This window comes from Mesoplodon densirostris, chromosome 11 (assembly GCF_025265405.1).
Source record: "Mesoplodon densirostris isolate mMesDen1 chromosome 11, mMesDen1 primary haplotype, whole genome shotgun sequence".
NCBI lineage: Eukaryota > Metazoa > Chordata > Mammalia > Artiodactyla > Ziphiidae > Mesoplodon > Mesoplodon densirostris.
In genome coordinates this window covers 67,084,504-67,102,776 of record NC_082671.1, presented here as the reverse complement: position 1 = coordinate 67,102,776, position 18,273 = coordinate 67,084,504, and the positions used below count along the sequence as shown (strand labels likewise).

Sequence of the window (18,273 nt, the reverse complement as noted above, 5' to 3'; positions counted from 1 at the left end):
TTGTGTCCATGGAAACAGCCATTCCAACTTCTTGGGTCTTTCTTTCCTGTGGTGTCACCAGTTTGAGAGTGATGTAAGAACTTAGGAAGGAAGTGCTGACACGGCAGGCACGCGGGGTGGGGCGGGGTGGGGTGTGGCTGCACAGGAGGACCATTTCCATTCCATCACAAGGGTCCACCACCTTCTCATCTCCACAGTCTCACCTGCAAGACAAGCAGACACTGGGTGCTGGGAACCCCCGTGTGGTGCTGTAGCCAACAGCCCCTGCTCCGTGGCAGCGCCGGGGTAGGGGGACTCTGCAGGGTCCAGCAGCTGCAGAACCCCTGTGAACACACTGCTCACACTGCAGACACCCAAGACCAATGGCGGAGCCAACCGTGTGGCTCTGGGCCTGAAACAGGGTAAAGGCAGCAATGGCCCGGCCAGCTGCACCAGGAACCGACTCTGAGTGCCCCATCCCGGGTGTGTGGAAGTAACCAAGACCAGGAGAGAGTTCTCTGACCCGCCAGGTGGGGCTGCCCTGGAGTGGGGCAGCTCTCGGGGCAACCCCTTGCTCAGGACCCCACCATCTGGGGCCTGCAGCTGGGTTGGGCTTGGCACTTGGTGGCAGGGACCAGTCCTCACAGAGGTGGCTGAGTACCCAGCCAGTCTGCGGAAAAGCCGGCTCAGGACCACGTGATGGCGGCCTCCAGTCACAGGCAGCTCTTAATTTCTAACAGTGAACACTCCTCCCAGGAGCTCTGACGGAAGGCAGGTCTCAGCTCATCCTCTGAGGCTCCCCAGGCCCTGCCACTGGAGTCTCTCCTTCCAGCCCAGGCTCCAGGCTCAGGAAGACTATCCTGGTGATCACATGGGGTACGTGAGGTTGTACCAAGGGCCTCCTCAGAATGCTTCGTGGGTCATTCATTACATGTGCAAAGATCTCAGAGAGACACAGCGATTTCCAAGGAATTCAGTCCAGAAAAATTACACCAGAAGCCAAGAGTGGTGGCACCCTCACCTTTCTGCACAGCACTCTTGGAAAGTCTCTCTCTCTCTCTCTCTCTCTCTCTCTCTCTCTCTCTCTCTCTCTCTCTCTCGGAGGGCTCACCTTGCTTCTTCCTCAAACCCTCTTTGGTGCCCTCCTCTAACCAATAAACATCAAGAAAACCCAGACACCACTATCCCCTTTTCTGTTTCCATAAAACTCACTAATACGCAAAATAGTTAACACTGGTCTGTGTGTACGAGCCATGAAGAGATTCCTAACTGCTTGACAGAAAACATGAATAAACAGGAAGAGACTCACAGAGACAGCAGGACAATGTCGCCACCCTCAGGTAAAAGCAAACCCCGGGACTCCAGCTGGAGGCCCTGGGGACGTGGGCCAGCAGCTGAGCCATTCTCAGGACGTCCCCGGCCACAGTGTGGTTTCCCCAGCACTGATGGTGGCTCTGGCCCCACCTATGTGGTCCATGCTTCCCCCTCCCCCAGCACGGACACTCTCCACTCCTCACTCTGGTTTCCTGAGGCTAAGGCTGCCAGGAAAGGGGGGGAGAAGCAGCCTTCTCAGGCGAGGACAGAGGACAGGTGCTGTGCATATCCCGCAACGCTCTGCTGGTGGAGGGAGGATAGGGCAGGGTGTGCCCTCTCCCCAGTGCTTGGCACAGTCTTGGTTGGGCCTGCATCCCTATCCTGATCATTACTCACAACAGCAGGCCCCAGCCCAGCGGCCGTCTCGGCACCAGGCTCTGCCTGGCCGGTGGGCTGTGCAGGCTGCTGACCCTGGGCTCCTCCCCTGGTGCCACAGGGGGACCTGGTGGTCCAGGCAGCCTCGGTCCTTCCGCACCTCCCGCCTGGGGCTTTGCCTTCCAGCCTTCCCAGCAGGGACCTTCCCCAGGGTCTGATACTAGACTGGCCCAAACACATGATACCCTGAATGTAATGGGACCCTCACTTCTCAGTTGCTCCTCAAAACTGTTCCTTCAGTAGGGAGAACGGGAAGAAAATTCTTTAAGCACCGAGTAGGGGCCAGGCACTATGCTAGGAGCTTTACAGACATTATTTCACAGTAACACTGAGAGGCCCGACCCCCATATCTTGGAGATGAGGCACCTGAGGGCAGTGACACGTGGCTGCTTAGAAGTGGGACTGGGGCTCACATCCAGCAAAGCTCCTCTGCTTGGGCCCCAGGGACTCTGCCTTCGAGCCTCCATTGTTGTGGGCCCCATCCAAACGCACAGGACATGGCTGAGAAGGCAGCACCCCAGGCAGAGCCGCGGAGCAGGAGTGGAGCCGCCGCGCCAGCGAGCAAGCGGGCGGCCCTCTGTGCTGAGGACCTGCACTCTTCTCTGTAAAAAGGCAAACGGGACTTCATGCTGGGCCAAAGCCTTCCAACACCCCCGCCCTTGTCACCCTCCTTCCTGCTGCCCTTCAGCTTCACCTCCGTGGCCTGAACCTGGGCCGGGTCAGTCTGTCCTCCAAATCCTCCTGCGTCTGATGCCAAGCTGCCCTCTCCACCTGCGGCTAGGTGGCACCCCCTCAGCCCCACGGGACCTGGCCAGGGTGTGGAGGGTGGCCTTGTCCTCAACCTGTACCCACCCAGGCGCCGTCAGGTCAGCACTCTCCTCCCTGCGCTGCAGGTGCTCCTCTATTTAACTCGGCCGTCCGCCCTGCGAGGACAGGGACTGCCGTGTGCCCCCTCCGGCCAGTGCACGACGGGACACAGACAGCGGCCCCTGAGGACCGGGCAGACAGTCTAGTGGAGATGCAGACAATACGTGAACACACAAATGACTCGAGATTGTGGTGATGCCAGGAAAGCTGCAGAGTGGGGACAAGGGGACTTGGAGGGCTGACGTGAGGAAGTGACACTGAAGCTGAGACCCAGAGAAGAGACGGAGGCACAGCGCTCCAGCCCAGGGAGCTAAGCGCGAGCACAGAGCTCCGCAGGAGGAAGCTCAGAGGCGTGCTGAGCAGCCTGGACTTAGTCCTACTGGGGACGGGAACCTCTGCAGCTGCAGCTGTGGGAGGCAGTGAGGGGCTGCTGGGGTGGGAGGGAAGGGGAGCCCCGGGACATGACGCTCTTCATACGCGGGCCAGCTGTGTGACGTTCTGACCACAGAAACTGCTCAGGAAGGCCCAGCTCCAGGGCAGAGAGGCTGCTGTGTGCAGCTGGCACCCCCTGGCACCCAGGACAAGGCAGCAGATGGATGGAGGTTACTGCTTCCTGCCCACTGGATCAGGAGACCTGGGGGGTGGGTCTCCTTGTTTACTCAGATGAGAATGGAAGACCGGGGGCGGGGTTCCGCGGTCAGAGCCCTGCCCACTCACTGCCCTGAGCCAGGGAGGCTTCAGCACGGGGAGAGGGCAGCACAGGCCGGCCACACGGCTCCCTCATCCACAGAGCTGGGAGGAGGCGGCCCACTGACGGCCGCCCGAGGACCTGTCCTCTGCGGCACTGCTGGCCTGGTGAGGGACAAGCGCCAGGTATCTCACGTGGTGGCAGGAGATTAGAACTCTCATCTCCTCGCCCCAGCCCTGGGGTTTTCTGCCAGACAGGGCAGCTGCAGGGTCCGGTTTGCGGCTCTGAACCTCCTGCTCCTCCCGGGCATGGCTGAGAGGGCAGTGCGCCCAGCACTTGCTGACACTGCACCCCAGGCCAGGCTGCGCTGGGCACGGTGGAGGCATTTCTTAACTGAATCCTCACAAGGTTGGCCATTGCTATCCCCCTTTTTATAGAAGGTAAACTGAAGCACAGAGACATTAAGTGCCTGATCCTGCTCACACAGCACTTTCCACACCGCTCTGGGTGAGAAAGTGGGGCACCACGAACCAGAACTCACGTGTACAATCACTGTCCCTTCCCCACCTTGTCGGGAGACCCAACGATGGTGGCTCTGTGTCCTCAGCACGGACACTGAGATGAATGCTCCTTGAGGTGGGGGGCTGCGTCTCTGTCCCCAATCACTGGGGCTTCCGCACAGTCTGCAGAGGGCTGACAGTGAAGGCCCACAACGTGACTGCTGAACCGCGAACCCAGGACGACGGCTCCAGCCTCGCGGGGAAGCACTCGATGACAAGCAGTTCAGGTGGACGAGACCAGAGGCGCATGTACGTTCCTTCCCTCCAAGAGGTGAAGGTCTGACCTCAACAGACTCGAAACGACCCCAAACCGAGGGACACACCACTTAATCGCTCAGCGCCTCATTTCTTCTGTATAAACAGGAACGAGAACAGCAACCTTCTGAGGAATGAACTATGAAGCTTACTGTCCCACGAGAGCCGAGGGCTCTGCCAGCTGGCAGAGCCCAAGAATGAACAGAGAGAAAAGCGTGATGAACAAAATTAAAATTTCTAAGAGGAGATTTGCCCACCAGGCCCAGGGCCTAGCGTTCTTCTTTTTCTCAAACACGGGCTGGGATTCCAGGACGGGAACAAAAGGCACTGAGTAACCAATGGTTCTCTCCCTAACTGGCTCTTCCCGGACACTTCCAGGAACATTCCATGTGGTCTCCTATACAACCCAGCCCTGACCACCTGGGCCAGGAAGGTGGCAGAGCCGCCTAGACACAGAAGACGGGCCGACAGAAACAGTCCTGAAAACCCCCCCGACTGCTGCCTGCCCTGAGGGTCAGCGGCCCCCGCGGGTTCTAGACATGCGCGGGGCTCCGTGCGAGGACCACCCTCCCGCCCTGCTCTGCTCGCTCCACTCCCAGCCCGACTCCCTGGAAGAGCAAGACAGAAAAGTGTGAGTGCAAAGTCCTCACTCGACAGCCCCTCAGGAAGCACTGTAACCCCCACTGGCCCCAGACACTCATCCCTCAGCACAGGGGCCTTCTCTGGAGGTCAGTACCGGCACCCACCTAAGAAGCAGATGACTTCCCAGATGAAAACGGCCACATTCTGAGGTGAATTCTGTTTCTTCCTCAAATTACTGTTAGGTATTCCAGAGAAAGGCAGACACCCCCAACCCCGACTTGTAACAAGGGGGAGGGAACATTCCACAGAGACTCAGGCACGTGGTGCTTGCTGCCCCAGAGAGCCAGGCCTAGCACACCTGTGTGGGTCTCAGTGTCTGGAGCAAACACGGACGCCCTCACTTGCAGAGAAATAATCCCTTAACGAACAGTTCTGCGACAACCAGCCCCCCACCCCGTCCTGTAGAAGCAAGTGCCCCAAGTTACATTTTGGCTTTTCTTCTCATGATCTGTTTTGCTCAGTGAGGACGGGGCAGGTGAGGAAGGCAGTGGGAGCACTGCAGGCCTGCTGCTTCTAGAGACCCAAGTCCCATAATCCTGCTCTCACAGGCACACGCTGCCAGCCCGGACCACGAGCCCCCAGACACACTCACAAAAAGCACAACTCAACCTTCTGAGATTTTAAAAAGCAAAGTTAAATGGGATGCTAAAGTCTACTAAATCGTTGAGGGGATTTTCCTTCCCTTCGTACTTCTAGGAAAAGGAATCCTTCATAGACCTGGGGGAAAAAAAAAGATTTCAAAAAACAAAACCTGAGGTATTTTTTGTTTTTCAAAGGAGAACCCATCATAAGCTTTAGAGATGTTAAGTAAATTAAGAAGAGGCCTCTGGTGAGAAGCCTTTCTGAGACAGGGAAAGAGCGAGGGCTGTTGGCAGGAGAGCCGCCCCGCCAGAGGCTCCGTCCCCGAAGCCCCCGGGGACTCCACACACAAGGCCTGAACCCCAGCGGAGGATGGGACCATTTTAAAGCCCCATGCCACCTTTCCACACGTATTCTGGGGAGCTGAGCAACAGATGGAAAGACATTGTATCCACTTGGTGATGGCAGTCCATGCGATTAAATGCCGGTGGGGCAGCCTGGCCCGGGGCGAGCAGGAGGCAGAGGCCCCGACACCCCCTCGGAGTCCGGCAGGGGTGGCGGCCCCGACTCACCTGTGCTTGCTGTACTTTCCATTCCCACGAGCACACTGCCCCCCTCACCCCCGCTCCGACTGCTCTGTGCTGAGGCTGCCTTTCGCTGTCTTGTTCTGCAAGGCGGGGATAGGGCACGGGAGGGGAGGCTGACGCCGGCAAAGCCAAGGAGACAGGACAGGAAGGACAGAGAACGAGCGTGGGGGTCAGGGCAGGCGGAGGTGAGGAGAGGAACGCACATGGAAAAGGAAAGAAAAAGCAGAGTCAGTGCTGAGTGACAAACAGGAGATACTCAGACAGGGTCTTCTGAGGTAAACTGTGACCATTAAAAAAGGGAAGTTTTTAAAAATAAAAACATGTAAACTAAGTAAAAAATGGGAGAGAAAATTGTAAGATCCTATGATCCATATTGGGAAATAACTGTTAAAGAAAAGCATAAGCAAGCATCTTTCAGAAGCATTTTGAGGGCAGACCTGTCAGGACGACCTCTTTCTAGTACTTTCTGGCCCCACTTAGAGACTGAAGACTGTGAGCACCAGTGGCCACCAGGGGTCAGTGTGACCTCAGCCGGAGGAGAGCCGCCGCTGCAGGGACTGCCAGGTGGTGGGTCTCCACCATCCCAGTCCTTCCCTGGGGTCCCTCTCTCCACGCCCTCCCGTCTCCACACACGCATATGGTGTCTTGGAAACAGGCCATTCACACACACCCCCGCCCCCATCTTCGTTCCTTTCCTAAATTTAAGAGGTGACCAAGGGACCACCTCCTCAATCAGCTGCAGGCATCACTGGCTGCTTCGGCTGAAGTAAAACCTGGAGGAGAGACTGTCTGTGAGTTTCCCCAAAAGCCTGGAGTCAACTCTCTTTAGTCTGGGAAGACACTTCTGCTTATGTACCTAGACCTACAACCAATCTCACCTCACGCCGACCTGTGATCTGGGGTTCCACTCAACTGCGGGGGAAACCAGGAGTTTTGTGTGTTTCTCTTCCAATTTCTCTTAACAGACAAACACCTTTCTCCCCAGCTGTGCCACCCCATGGGTGCCGACTCAAGCCACGGGGCTCCCTCCCATGTGCCTCTCGGCCCTCCTGGGGCCAGGAGTGCTCGGCAGCCCGGCAGCCCGGGCCCTGGCGGTGTGGCCGTGACCCTGCAATGTCTGGTCTCCAGGTCTTTCAGGAGGAGCCCCGCCACCACCCCCAAGTCCTGCAGGCTCTGACTCACCTTGTGCTTGGGGCACCTCACCGAGAAGTTCTCCTCATGGAGCAAACAATCTGCAAGACAGAAGGGGACAGTCAGGAGGAGCCTGGCGTGCGGCACAGCCTGAGGGGCATGGGGCCATGCTGGCCAGGACAGACAGGGTCACACATGGAGATGAGAGGTCTCCACACTATGATTTCTAATAGGAAAACACGCAAGACACCCCCAAATAAGCTATGGCACCTCAACATGGTGGAATGTCAGTCCAACATTAAACGTTTCAGAATAGTGAACACGATGCAAATTGCTCAAAAAACCAGGATACATAAATGTACAAGTACAATCCCAATTTTACCAAAATATTTTATATGCATAAAAAAGGACAAAGGAAATCTACCAAAATATGACAGTGGTTCTCTTTGGATAGTAAGATTATAGGTAATTTTAATTTTACTTTTTCTGTATTTCCATGATCATATCCTATTATTCTAATCATCAGAAACAATCTCCAATAAATGTTATTTTTAAAATTCCTTATCTTAGGTTAAGGCCATTCCACAGGCCCACGCCAAAGCTTCTTTGTGAAAACACTTTGAATCTGGAGGCATCTTTTCTCCCCCGTGGAGTCACAGGTCAGAGACAGCAAGGAGGCCAGGCCCATGAGCCCCGCTGCCACCCTTGCCCCACACACAACCCATGGACACACTGCAGAAGCTCCATAATCCCTGCTAAATGCTTCAGAGGAATGTGAAATCCCACGAGGGGGCGATTAATCCTTGGAGGAAAATCACTCATTCCAACTGTTAACACGGTGGTGACACATCCTCCAGGACGGCAAGGATGCGCACCCGCCTCCAGGGGCGTTGTGCTCTGCGGCACAAGCGTCGTGCGCGGAGCAGGGCGAGGAAACCGACTTAACGAGCTCACTCTGCACACCACAGCTCCCGGAGACGGACAGCCAGGTCGCTGGTGCGGGACGCAGTGGCAGAATGTTAATAACTATTGATCACACATTCGCAGAGAGCTCCCAGGCACCAAGGCGGGAGGCGGCCGTGGTACTCAGCCTTGTTAAATTTCCAGTTCTACTCAGGTTTAAAGTGAGGTCCATCCTGTGCTATGCAGCTGCTTCCCACTATCTATCTACCTTACGTTTGGGATAGGGAGGGTGGGAGGGAGGGAGACGCAAGAGGGAAGGGATGTGGGAACAGATGTGTATGTATGACTGATTCACTTTGGTATAAAGCAGAAACTAATAAAAATAAATAAAAAAAATAAAGTGAGGTCCAGATTAGCGGCCTGTGTACCCACAGATTTCAAGTGAAACAGTAATAAGCAAGGGAGCACACCAATGGAAACTTTTGAGGTCCTCTATAATCTTAAATAAAGACCCTTGCATAATTCGGCTAAGCCACCTCCCCTTCTGGAGTCCTAGAATCTCTAGGGTCAGACGGGTTTAGTCTTCACAGTTCCCGGGGCGAGCCTGGGGCAAGCCTCGGGGCACAAGAAACAGCAAGTCCTGCTAACCTTTGCATCCCCATCCCCTCCCTCCTCCAAGCAAACAGCGAGGCAGTAAATGAAACGTGTTCATTTAAAACCCACAAGTACATGGTGTGACCGAGGCTCCTGCTGCTCCCACGTGCCAGAGAGCTCACGAACAGCAGGAGACGGACAGCTGGAGCTCCGGGGAAGAAGCACCTTCTCCTTACCTGGGCTGAGGCAGCAGCGCATGCTGGCAGAGCCTACAGTTTGGGCCGAAGAGAAACGGCACAGGCCACGCGGAGGGGGGAGGCCACCCTTACACCACAGCGGTTTACAGAAATAAGGAGGGGGCCGTGTCAGCTGGAAAAGATGCATCAGAAAGGCAGAGGTGGCTCAGGGCCCCTCACTGCCACGGAACAGTGACCAGCTGTGATGGACCATTAGTAAAACATGCTTAAAGTTAGGAAACATGTTCCCTCAAAGTTAAAAAGAAGAAATAAAACAATGTCAGTAAACACTAAAGGCAACTTGGAACTAATGCCAGGTACTTCTGGGGATGGAAGTCTCCGAAACGAATCTACGAGACAGGGTGCATCTTTTGGCTAGGCCTCCCGAGCAGGCAGAGGCTGTCCCCGTTCTCGTCATGCCCACCGGCCATCAGGAACCGCACTTCCTGTTCCTGGCAGGGCGAGAACCACAGCTGGAGGGCTTAGACACCTGCAAGGGGCCGGGGAGCCTCTCCTGGGCTGCCTCCAGCCAGGCTCTGCTGGGGAAGAGCCAAGAGTGGCAGGAAGTGCAGTAAAAGCTCTCCTGAGGGCTCTGGACAGGCGCCTGGCCCCACACTGCCGGCCCGCCAGCCTCTCGTCTGATTCCTTTAAGCCCCTGGCAACATCCCGCACTGTGCAGAGGGCCTGGTCAGCACTTCCCCACAGTGAGGTCAGAGTCAACGGCTGGATCATCACGCTGGCTGGAAGAGACTCACCAGGTTGTCTAGTCGGCAGGGTGGCTTCCAGACACAAACGTCAGCGCCCCAGAACAGCGTTCCACTCTGAGTCCTCTCTTTAGGCTTAAAGGCAGAGGACTCTGCTGAGCTCCTCATAACAAGCTATGTGGCACTTCAGATACCCACATGCACCCATATATACCCCATGCTGAGGATGGTGAGCCCGGGAAGGGAGAAAACGAAAGGATGTCTAGCGTCCTTTGGATCTGCCAGGCCCCGACAGTCTCCAACTCAGCTACAGTCTCCTCAGAGCTACGCTTAGTACTCATAATGGCAAAATCCAGGCTGGGACTCAGGGACCCGCCAGCCTCACCCCACCTCGCTGAGAGGCAGCCTCAGCTCCTGGGGCCGAAGGAGGGGAATAAGAAGGCAGGAGCAAGGCCCTGTGATGCAGAGAGCTCCTCTCCAGGGAGAGGCCAGACCACCAGTTCTTTCGTATGACCCATCTGGGGCTCTGAACCCACTGCCGCAAGATCAAAGTCAGCAGCGGAGAGAGCAGCTTTAAAATGCTGCTGGAAGGGTGGCTACAGAAGTGAAATTCCCAGCTGCGTTTCCTCATGAGGGTGAAAGAAAAAGCCCCTCTAGGCAAGATTCTATATGCACAGTGGGATTATAAATGAGCTACCACAGCTCTTTTTTCCTTTGGTATTAATTGTTGTGGCTTATTGCATTAAATACGTTAAATCTTTTTTTTTTTTTTTTTTTTAAACAGCGCTCATGTTCTTATTACTACATTCTCCCACCTGGAGACAAATCCTATGCCTGTGACATAACAAGCAGCACAACAGAGCAAACTGTGATGTCACAAATGTGCAATCACTATTAGGAAGGGGAAACGCTGCAGGAGCCACAGATCCTCATGTTTCCATGGAGATGTCCCCGGTGATAAAAGTTTTCCCTTCGTTATGAACAGCTCTTTAAGGTTTGGGCAGCTGGCAGCAGGGCAGAGATGAAAATGACAAACTGTTCCTTGCTCCATACAGAGATGGGGGACTCAAACTCAGGGACTTATTTTTATTATAACTAGAAAGAAAGTCAATCAATGAATGCCTTTCCTGGATACAAAGATCCATTACATATAGAACAGAATTCCTGAGAAGACTGTGTGGGATAAATACAAGCATCAAGCTACACAGAGCAGTGCAGGCTCCGGGTCACTGTGACTCAGGTCATCCAAGAGACCAACAAAGACACGGTCACCTTGTTAAGCTGCTTCTTTGGTCCCAGCTCCGCATGGAGGAGCAGTTTGCAGCAGCTGGGACAGCAAAGCCAGAGGGCCAAGGCCCCGACCCAGACAGCCGTCCTCTCCCTGGACACTCGGCCACCAACTTCTGCCAAACAGAGACGTTACCAATGTATCTGGGCAGCCTTTGCTCCCTAACACTCAGCTGGTAGAGCAGGCCCTGCTTCACTGCTGGTGGTGCGCGCTGGAGGGCCTCCACTTGAGGGAGGAGAGCCCAGTGCCTGTCCCGAAGAACCCCCAGCGCCTGGGCTAGAGCAGGGCGTTCCAGCGGCCAGCTGAACATGGCCATGGGAGTCTAAACGAAAGAAAAAGCTCAGTCCCTCATTCCCACTAGCCACCTTCCAAGCGCTCAATGGTCACACATGGCTTGTGGCTACTGTATTGGAGAGTACAGATCTAGAACATTCCCTCACTGCAGCAAGTTCTACCGAGCGACTCCACTCAACCCCTGGAGAAACTGTACCTGGAGGCAGGTGCCCTGTGTGCACACAGGGAGCACGCTCGCTCGGGGGACAAGGCACCTGCCTGCTGCTCACCTCAGGCTGCCGGGTAGAGCCTCCATGCAGGAGACCACCTCTCACCGCCCACCGACAGGGAAAGCCAATGCTTGCAGCATTCCCCACAAAAGAGTTACACACAACTGCCGAAAACCCAGAACTTGAACATCTTCATTAAAAACCACGAAGCTTAAACTAGAAAAAGAAACAAAACGTTCTGATGTAACCCTGGGCGGTATCATGGAAATGAGAAAAGGCAGTGGTTGGGCTTCTGAAAGAGGATTTAACGGCTGTTCTATAGAACATGCCAGACCGCGACCCCGGGTGAGTTACAGCTCAGGCTCAACAAGTAAACATGCAGAGGAGGACAGAGGATGGAAGGGACAGAATGAAACCCAAACTCCCTGAACTGACATTTCAAGGCTCTCTTCTTTCTTTTTTCTTTAAATTTAATAAATTTATTTATTTATTTATTTTTGGCTGTGTTGGGTCTTCGTTGTTGCATGCGGGCTTTCTCTAGTTGCGGTGAGCGGGGGCTACTCTTCGTTGTGGTGCGCGGGCTTCTCATTGTGGTGGTTTCTCTTGCTGCGGAGCATGGGCTCTAGGCGCTCGGGCTTCAGTACTTGTAGCACGCGGACTCAGTAGTTGTGGCTCACAGGCTGTAGAGCGCAGGCTCAGTAGTTGTGGCACACAGGCTTAGTTGCTCCGTGGCATGTGGGATCTTCCCGGACCGTGGCTCGAACCTGTGTCCCCTGCATTGGCAGGCGGATTCTTAACCACTGCACCACCAGGGAAGCCCTCAAGGCTCTCTTCTTACTGCCCACTTATCCCTCTGGTCACACGGCACCCTGGCCACCAGCTGCCCTTCAGCACATGCAAACAAACTTTCGTGAGCATCTAACTTTGGCATAAGCATCATCTTTCTGTACCTTTCTTTTTTTTTTTCGCCACACTGTGTGGCTTGGCAGGATCTTAGTTCCTGACCAGGGATCAAATCCAGGCCCCCAGCAGTGAAAGCCCGAAATCCTAACCACTGGACCACCAGGGAATTCCCTTTCTTGGTCTTTTTAGCTGCACCCCCTACAGAAACCTGGAAAGAAAAGAGGGAAGTGGAAAGGAGGGGCAACGAGAAGGATGTGAAAGGCAGGGGGATGCGCTTAAGCAAACATCAGGAGCGCTGGGAGGAAGGGTGGTCGAGAGGAACTCAGATTCCTCCCACACCTGTCGGATCCGACTCCATGTGCTTTACGCCTCTGTACCTGCTCCCATCACCTGGTCAGCCACCCGGCCACTTGAGCACTCTTGTTTGTCTTCCCATTTTCTCTTCCTCCATCCTGACTGAAAGCATGAGAACCTGCTAGGTGAAGGTCTCAGACCCATCTGATGCTCAAAAAGTAACTGGTGAAAACAATCAACAAAAAGCCAAAAGTCAGGAGGAAGAAAGAGGATTTCCCAGGCTGCTTGAAGCTCTGAGTCAGAACTCCAGTCTTCTGCATTGCTCATTGGATGGCGCTTCTCAGACAAATGGTGTCCTTCTTTCAACAGTTATCACACTGCAAAACACTGCTCTGATCATCTCCAGAGACCTGGAAAAAAGGTTTGACAAAACCCAACACCAGTTCACGATAAAAACACACAACAAACTAGGAATAGAAAGGAACCTCTTCAGTTGCGTCAAGAAAGCTATGAAAAGCCCACAGCTATCATCATAATAGGCCAGAAACAAGACAAGGATGTCAGCTCTTGCCACTTCTTTTTTTTTGGCTGTGGACCATTTTTAAAGTCTTTATTGAATTTGTTACAATATTGCTTCTGTTTTATGTTTTGTTTTTTTGGCCTCGAGGCATGTGGGATCCTAGTTCCCCGATCAGGGATCGAACCGCACCCCCTGCACTGGAAGGTGAAGTCTTAACCACTGGACTGCCAGGGAAGTCCCAGCTCTTGCCACTTCTATCCAACATTATCTAGAAGGTCTAGCCAGGCAACTAGGCAAAGAAAAGAAAAGGCATCTGATTGGAAAGGAAGAAGTAAAACAATCTACTCACAGATGACATATCTTGCATATAGAAATCCACTAAACAACTATTAGAACTGATCAGTGAGTGGAGCAAAGTTCCAGGATACAAGATCAATACACCAAAATCAATTATATTTCTATACACTCACAGTGAACAATCTGAAAATGGAATTAAGAAAACGATTCCATTTATAACCACACCAAAAATAATAAAATACTTAGGAATAAATTTAACAAAAAAGGTGCAAAATGTGTACTCTGAAAATTACAAAACACTGTTGAAAGAAATTAAAAACTGAAGTAAATGCAAAGACAGACACCCCATGATCACGGGTTGGAGGACACACTATTTTTTTTTTATAAGATGGTGACAACCCCTAACCTGGTCTGCAGATTCAATGCAATCCCGCCCCCCTCAGAAATGGATAAGCTGATCCTAAAATTCATACAGAACAGCAAAGGACCCAGAATAGCCAAAACAATCTTGAAAAAAAGGAACGAAGTCGGAGGATTCACACTTCCCAATTTCAAAATCTACTACAGAGCTACAGTAAACAAGACGGTGTGGTACTGGAGAGAGTCCAGAAATAGGTCCATACATCTGTGGTCAACGGGTTTTCGACAAAGGTCATAGAATGAGAAAAGAGTAGTCTTTTCTACAAATGGTGCTGGGACAACTGGAATCCATATGGAAAGAAATGAACTGGACCCCTACTTCACACCACATACAAAAATTAACTCAAAATGGATCAAAGACCTGTGTAAGGGCTAAAACTATAAAACTCTTAGGAGAAAACACAGGCATAAATCTTTGTGATTTTGGATTATGCAATGGCTTCTTAAATATAAGAAAAGCAACAAGCAACAAAGAGCATAAGTGGCAAAAGAAAAACAGATAAACTGAACTTCACCAAAGATGCTCAATATCATTAGCTGTCAGGGAAGTGCAAACTCAAATCACAATGAGATACCACTACTTGCCCACTGGGATGGCCATAATAAAAAAGACATAAAAACAAGTGTTGGTGATGATGTGGAGAAACCGGAACCCTCACACACTGCTGGAGGGATGTAAAATGGTGCCGCCACTTTGGAAGACAGTCTGACAGTTCCTCAAACAGTTAAACACAGAGTTACCATATGACCCAGTAATTCCACTCCTAGGTTTATACCCAAGAGAAATGAAAACATTTAGTCCACACAAGGACTTGTCTGTGAATGTTCATAGCAGCATTATTTTGTATTATTATTGTATAATAATACAAAAGTGGAAAACCTAAACATGCATCAACTGAAGAATGATAAAATATGGTATATCCTTACAATAAAATATTGTTAGAAAATAAAACCAATGAAGTACTGACACATGCTGCGATGTGGATAAACCAGAGAAACAGGAAGCTAAGTCACACGAAACCCATCACAAAGACCACATATTCTGTGATTCCATTTACATGAAATGGCCAGAAAAGGCAAATCCACAGAGATAGAAAGTAGATTAGTAGTTGCCAGGGGCTGGGGGTGAGGGAGAGAGACCACCAACAGGTAGTAGTTTAAGACGTGAAGAAAATGCTCTAAAATTAATTGTGGTTGTGCTTGCACAACTCTGTGAATATAATGGTAAAAATCATTTAATTGTACACTTAAATAGGTAAATCTTTTGTGAATTATAAAATTTATAAAAAATATCACCCCATTTAATTCCTTTTTATTATCTTCTCTGCATTCCTTCAGAATTTACAAACAGAACAAGGTCAGAAGAGACAAAAAGAACTATAAAGAAGAGAGAATCAAAATGCTATTTCCTACCCTTCAGATGCTCTGAACAAGGGGTCTGTGGTCCCATCTTACCTGCGTCAATGGCACACGGGTAATGGTATCGGAAGGAGCAGCCTTTGTTGTAGCAGCCCAAGGTGGCGCCTGCCTCCTGGCAGTGGGAACATTTCTGAAAGCAAGGAAGAAGTCAGGCGTGTCAGCATCCCAACCTCACCCCTCTCCCCCAGGCCTTCCCCAGACCCCATGGGTCAGACCTCAGCGCATGTCTCTGCGGTTACAGGAGTCTGGCAGCAGGACAGGCTGTCAATTTCTAACCACCACTCACTGACCACACCACGCAAGGGATCCAGCAGTAATGTTTTAGGCCAGGCCTTACAAATGTTCACAAATAAATGAAACAAGACACAGGCGCCCAGCCCTGCCTTTGGTGTGCCCATTGTCCACCCGCCTGCGAGCCTGCCTGTCCTCTCTTCAGTCCTCACCACTATGGTGAACTGCCTACAGATCTTGCCCATCTATTTCTGTTGTGGAAGTCTGGGGTAGGAGAAGAGGGTACGATAGTAGAGTTATATATAAACCTTTTAGAATTAAAAGTGGAATTTGGTTTCTAGTTTTTATTTTCGTAAGATTTTATTTTTATTCTGCTTATCCCAAATGCCCAATACAAGTATATTTCTCTTTTCAGAAAATATGGGCTCCTGTGTGCAAACGGTATTTTTACACACAAATCCTATTTTAAAGGCACTAGGAAACCTGCCATGAATTTCTGGCTGAGACATTATTCTGTAATTGAGATGCTCCTCCTTCTTCGGTCAGGTTTTCATAAAGTGGGGCACATCTCTATCATGTGATGCAGCTGCTATGAGCGCTCAGTCCTGTGTCCTGTCAACAATAATCGTACTTGGAAAAACCACACTGGCCCTACTGAGGAAAGATGCAGACCCTTCTGGTGGCCGAGGACACACAGCTAAGGCTACCTGAATGATACAGACACTTGTTTCTGATTCTAGGGAAAATAAAGGTGCGCCATAAGCAGTTACACTTGTGGAAAATGGCTCCCCAACATATACTGCACCCTTCCTGGGGCAAAGCGACCAAAGGGCACTCTTCCCTCTTTTCTCTGTTGCCTGGGATGTCAGCCTATCAGGGTCTGTGTGGCTTGCAGGCCTGCAGCAGTCAGGAATGCCTCACCTAATGAAGTGATGCCCACCTGGACGGTGCCATGGAATGAACACCTCCAACTCACAGCAGCAGGAGCAGGATGACAGGGAGCTGGATCAAGCTTCCCTAATGCTGATGCTGATGGAAAACCACACAGATGCCACCAACAGCACAGCCCAACGCTCACCCTGAATAATGCGTCAGGCATCACCCGAATGATGCGGCTCATTTGGTCCTCCTAACTACCCTGCAACATCCCCACTCTACAAATGAGGTTCCTAAAGCACCATAAGGGGAAGTAACCTGCTCCAGGTCAGAGCTGATCCCAGCTGACCACGCCTGGCATCCTCCAGAGGCAAATGCAGCAGGAACGGGGCTGTAAGACAGCCCTAGAAGACCAACATTCTTCTGGGTGCTGACAACCGGTAAATGTTTATCATGTGCCCTCACACCCTTGCCAAGAAACAAAAGACTACTTGGCCCAGAGTAAACCAAGGACAGTTGGCAGCTTCTCGGCAGCCCTAGACTTTATCTGCTTTTATCAGTGCCACAGGGCACCTTCAGTACAAAGGTCTCACCATCAACCAGAGGGAATGAACATGGTTAATTTCTCAGTGGTCACCCATATCCATTCCCATTACACCCCTTCCTCCTAAAGGAGCCTCGAACGGTCAGCCATCCAGAGGACTCATGCTCCAGGCCCTCCCCACACCCCTGGGGGGTGAATCTCAGTGGTGGCCATTTAGGAATGGGTGGGTCAAGCATTTCTGGTAATGAAGTCTGCAGGGAAAGGGACTTCTGGGAAAGTTTTGCACCCTTAACAAGGACACAAGACAGAAAGGCAGGAACAGGCCATCTTCTCGCTCGACCTCTGTGAGAAGGGGATGGTGAGATCTGTAGCAACCATCTTGTCACCACAAGGGGACAGCTCTGAAGACAGAGCCCAACCTGCTGAGGGCTGCAGAGTGACAGGATGGAGAGAACCTGGATTTCTGTGACATGATTAGCACTAAAGTAACCAACCCCAGGACCATCCCATCTCCAGACTTGTTAAGGGGGAGGACACTTTTCTTAAAAAAAAAAAAAAATCACTTTTTAGTTTAATTCTGTAACTTGCAGTCAAAATATCCTGATTGATACAGGAAGGGAACTAGTACTTGAGGCCCTGCTGTATAAGGTTAAGGATGTGGGCTCTGGAACCTAAATAACTCCCTGGTAAGTGATTCTACCACTGACCATCTTTGTGTTGTTCTTGGCCAAAGTCTTAAACTTTGTTTCTTCAAGCTGCAAACGTAGACCTGGTAATACAATCTACCTCACAGAGATATTGTGAGGGTTCAATGTGTTAATCCAGGCTTACAACAGTGGCTGGATCAAAAATGCTCCGTAAATGTGACCCAAGATGACCATGCGCCAGACACATGACACAGACTGACAAACAGCCACCTGTGGAGCAGCCCTGTCATCACCCTCGGATCCGAGCACTGTCCATTTCCTTCCTACCTCAACACACACCCCTCTGCCCCCGGCAGGGCTTCTCAAAGCTTCTTGCCCTGAACCAGCCCACAGGCCCCATTTTTCTCATAAAGAAAGCAAACCCATCCCTCACCAGGAAATCACATCAATAAAATGATGCATGCTTCTTTCAATTAAAAAAGCACAATTAACTTACTATATTACTTCCAGAGGAGAAAGACCCTGCATGACCTATTAGGTAGGGCCTTAGAGAAAGGACCTTAAAGAGTTTTAGGTCAGTGGTTTTCAAAGTGTGGTCCCTGGACCAGCAGCATCAGCATCAGCTGGGAACTTGTTCGAAATGCAAATTTTGGGATTCTGGGAAGATTGTAGAGTAGTAGCACTGGGAATCTGTCCCCACACCTGGAAAATAACTGCACTGGCAGAATCTGTCTGATGTAACTGCTCTGGAGCTCTGGAGTCTGTTGAAGACCTGCAACTTCCAGGGGAGATGTGGATGGTAAACAGCAGTTAATTCTGCCCATCTCCCACTCCCAGCCAAGTGGCAGGCAACCTAA

General features: G+C 51.6%; 1 protein-coding gene across 3 annotated transcripts in view; it reads right to left on the bottom strand.

Annotated features, from left to right (window-relative positions):
• Nucleotides 1–18,273, bottom strand: part of TCF20 (transcription factor 20) — a 96,780-nt gene continuing 78,507 nt past the window's right edge. Inside the window, exons 3-5 of one of the 3 annotated variants that reach the window (XM_060112303.1) lie at nucleotides 15,155–15,248; nucleotides 7,089–7,138; nucleotides 1–203 (exon numbers count right to left, since the gene is read on the bottom strand). In XM_060112303.1, coding sequence (XP_059968286.1) covers nucleotides 186–203; nucleotides 7,089–7,138; nucleotides 15,155–15,248 — 162 coding nt within the window. In that variant the 3' untranslated portion in view covers nucleotides 1–185. Of the gene's footprint in view, nucleotides 204–5,921; nucleotides 6,020–7,088; nucleotides 7,139–15,154; nucleotides 15,249–18,273 lie in introns of those variants that run through there. The other 2 variants (XM_060112305.1, XM_060112304.1) reach the window with 2 other exon arrangements.